This window comes from Tarenaya hassleriana, unplaced genomic scaffold (genome assembly GCF_000463585.1).
Source record: "Tarenaya hassleriana unplaced genomic scaffold, ASM46358v1 Cleome43, whole genome shotgun sequence".
NCBI classification, from domain to species: Eukaryota; Viridiplantae; Streptophyta; class Magnoliopsida; order Brassicales; family Cleomaceae; genus Tarenaya; species Tarenaya hassleriana.
Genome location: NW_010967059.1, coordinates 706,745 through 709,200, shown reverse-complemented (window position 1 = coordinate 709,200; position 2,456 = coordinate 706,745). Strand labels below are relative to the sequence as shown.

The window sequence follows — 2,456 nt, the reverse complement described above, 5'->3', positions numbered from 1 at the left end:
TTTCCCCAACCAAGGATGGCTTACCTTATACAACCACTTTTTCATGCAAACTAAATAATTCACAAGACAATAACAAGGAGGAAAGACACAAAAACATGTAAGCTCAGAATGTGTATATGAACATTAGTTTCAATAGTGGAACTTCAGGACAACATAAATCGGAAAGCTGGCCATAAAACATTCTTCGAAATGTTAATAACGGCTAAAGAGGATATCAAATGTAAGTAGTTAGTTATATGTGAAGATATATAACAAGGCAAAAGTTTGACAAACCTTAACAACTGAAGTGGATATAACAAAGCAAATCGTGATGATATCCAAGCTCTCCTTAGCCACTTATGTTCCTTGAATTCTCAATTTCTCACACAGCAAGGCCAATATCTGCCTGAAATTCATTTCAAACACCAGTAAGGAAAATATAACCAAAAAGATGAAAAAAAAATGATAGATGGATTTTGAAGGTGCAAAATGAAAAAAAAAATCTTTCGCATAGGGTTTCATCTAACTCCTCAATTCCAAGTTACCGCGACGACATGGCCTCTTCTTTTAAGGGCATGAACAAGCAAAAGTTTGTCATTGGGCGATGATCTCCCCAAAACCTTCGCACGCACAAAGCAACCATGATAGTTTTCAAGTGTCCAACTAACAAAATTACGTTTGTAATGCTCGGGACAAAGAGCAATCCAGAAGCTATACCCTGGCTTGCTCCCTATGTTGTTTCTTGTAACAATATGGAAATGTACAGAATTATCATGACATTCAGTATTCGAATTTTTACATACTAAGAATTGGTAAGTAGCATTAGGTGATAAATACCGATATCTTATCGGCTATCTTTTCTTCTCGGAATCAGATAAGAATCGCAAAGCTTTTCCTTCAGTGAGATTAGGGTCAGTGGATCTCCATCTCCAATGCGATAGCTTTAGCAGTTTCGAGGTTATCTGAAAGTCAACAGTTAATTGCCATAAGATTTGCCCACCCAGAAGACAACAGAAACAAACAGGTTGATGGAAAAAACAGAAATATCAGACAAAACACGTGAATGTGTATAACCAAGTTGAGATACCCTAAAACCAAATTGTTAAAATCATACTTTGCATGGCATCTAGTTCAAAGTAAGAGAGGTTAAGGACAAACAATTTTGAAAGAAGAAAACTTAATTCGACAAAAAAACTATACTTTGCACTAACACATTCTATAAAAACAAAGCAATAATGCAATCTTTAATACTCTCCATATAAAAAACTGCGTGCAGAAATAAAGTATTTGTTAGCTTTTTTGAATATGAACTTGGACATCAGGTTGAAAACAGGATTCTTCGAAATGGCAATAGCTGCCTGATTGTCCACATTGATCTGAGTTGGAATCCTTGGATTGAAACCCAAATCACACAGAATTTTTCTGAGCCAGATTGCTTGGTTTGCTGCTGTAGTTGTGGCAATGAATTCCGCCTCTGCAGTTGACTGAGCCACCAACTCCTCCTTCTTAGAGCTCCACGAAAAACAGTTTGAACCAAGCATGAAACAGAAACCAGAGGTACTCTTCATGTCTTGAGTTGAACCAACACAATCACTATCAGCAAACCCAACCAAATCGGCTTCAAAATCCGACTTAAACAGAACACCATAATCAAGTGTTCCCTTCAAATATCTCAACACCCTTTTAGCTGCCACCAAATGACTCCTCCTTGGATTATTCAGAAACCTCGAAAGTACATTAACAGCAAACAACACATCTGGTCTAGATGTTGTTAGGTACATCAGACATCCAACCAAGCTTCGATAGTTCCTTTCATCAACCTCTTCTTTTGTTTCTTCAATCACTAACTTCTCCTTCATGTTCATGGGTGTTCTCACACTCTTACAGCCATCAAACTTGAACTTCTTCAATATTTCAGAGAGATACTTCCTTTGGCACAGAATAATCTCCCCTTTACTCTGATTTATCTCAATTCCCAGAAAGAAAGATACTTGACCAAGATCAGACATCTCAAACAAGCTCATCAGCTCCTTTTTCACTTTTTCAATCTCTTGAACACAAGAACCTGTAACTAACAGATCATCTACATAAAGTGAGATGACTATAGTAAAGAAGCTCACTCCTGGAGCATAAACACCACTACTGGTATTTTGAGCTACTCCTTCAACAAGTAATGAGCTGAGAGCCGGAGGCAACTGTGACTGTGAGTTGCATGTTGAGTGCGACATTAACAACAACTGCAACGATAATGATGAGAACAGCGACATTAACAGTGAGCTGAAATTGGATAAATCTTTAAATGTTTGTGTATACAGACATTAGTGTTGGAGAAGAGACCTTGACACACACTTGAATGATTTTGGACGTACACAAATGCTGGAGAAAGACACTTACCCACTCTTGGATAGACATTAGACGCACAAGGAAAGATTGCTCAGTTGTCAGCCTTGTCACCTAGCCTTACTATCATCTTACCA

General features: G+C 37.7%; 1 protein-coding gene across 1 annotated transcript; it reads right to left on the bottom strand.

Moving 5' to 3' along the window:
* Positions 1-1,223: 1,223 nt before the first annotated feature.
* Positions 1,224-2,456, bottom strand: LOC109117159 (uncharacterized mitochondrial protein AtMg00810-like). The gene is made up of 2 exons (XM_019203935.1): positions 2,374-2,456; positions 1,224-2,216 (listed from the first exon to the last, which is right to left on the bottom strand). The coding sequence occupies exons 1-2, from the start codon at positions 2,389-2,391 to the stop codon at positions 1,224-1,226; spliced, it is 1,011 nt and encodes a 336-aa protein (XP_019059480.1). The 5' UTR covers positions 2,392-2,456.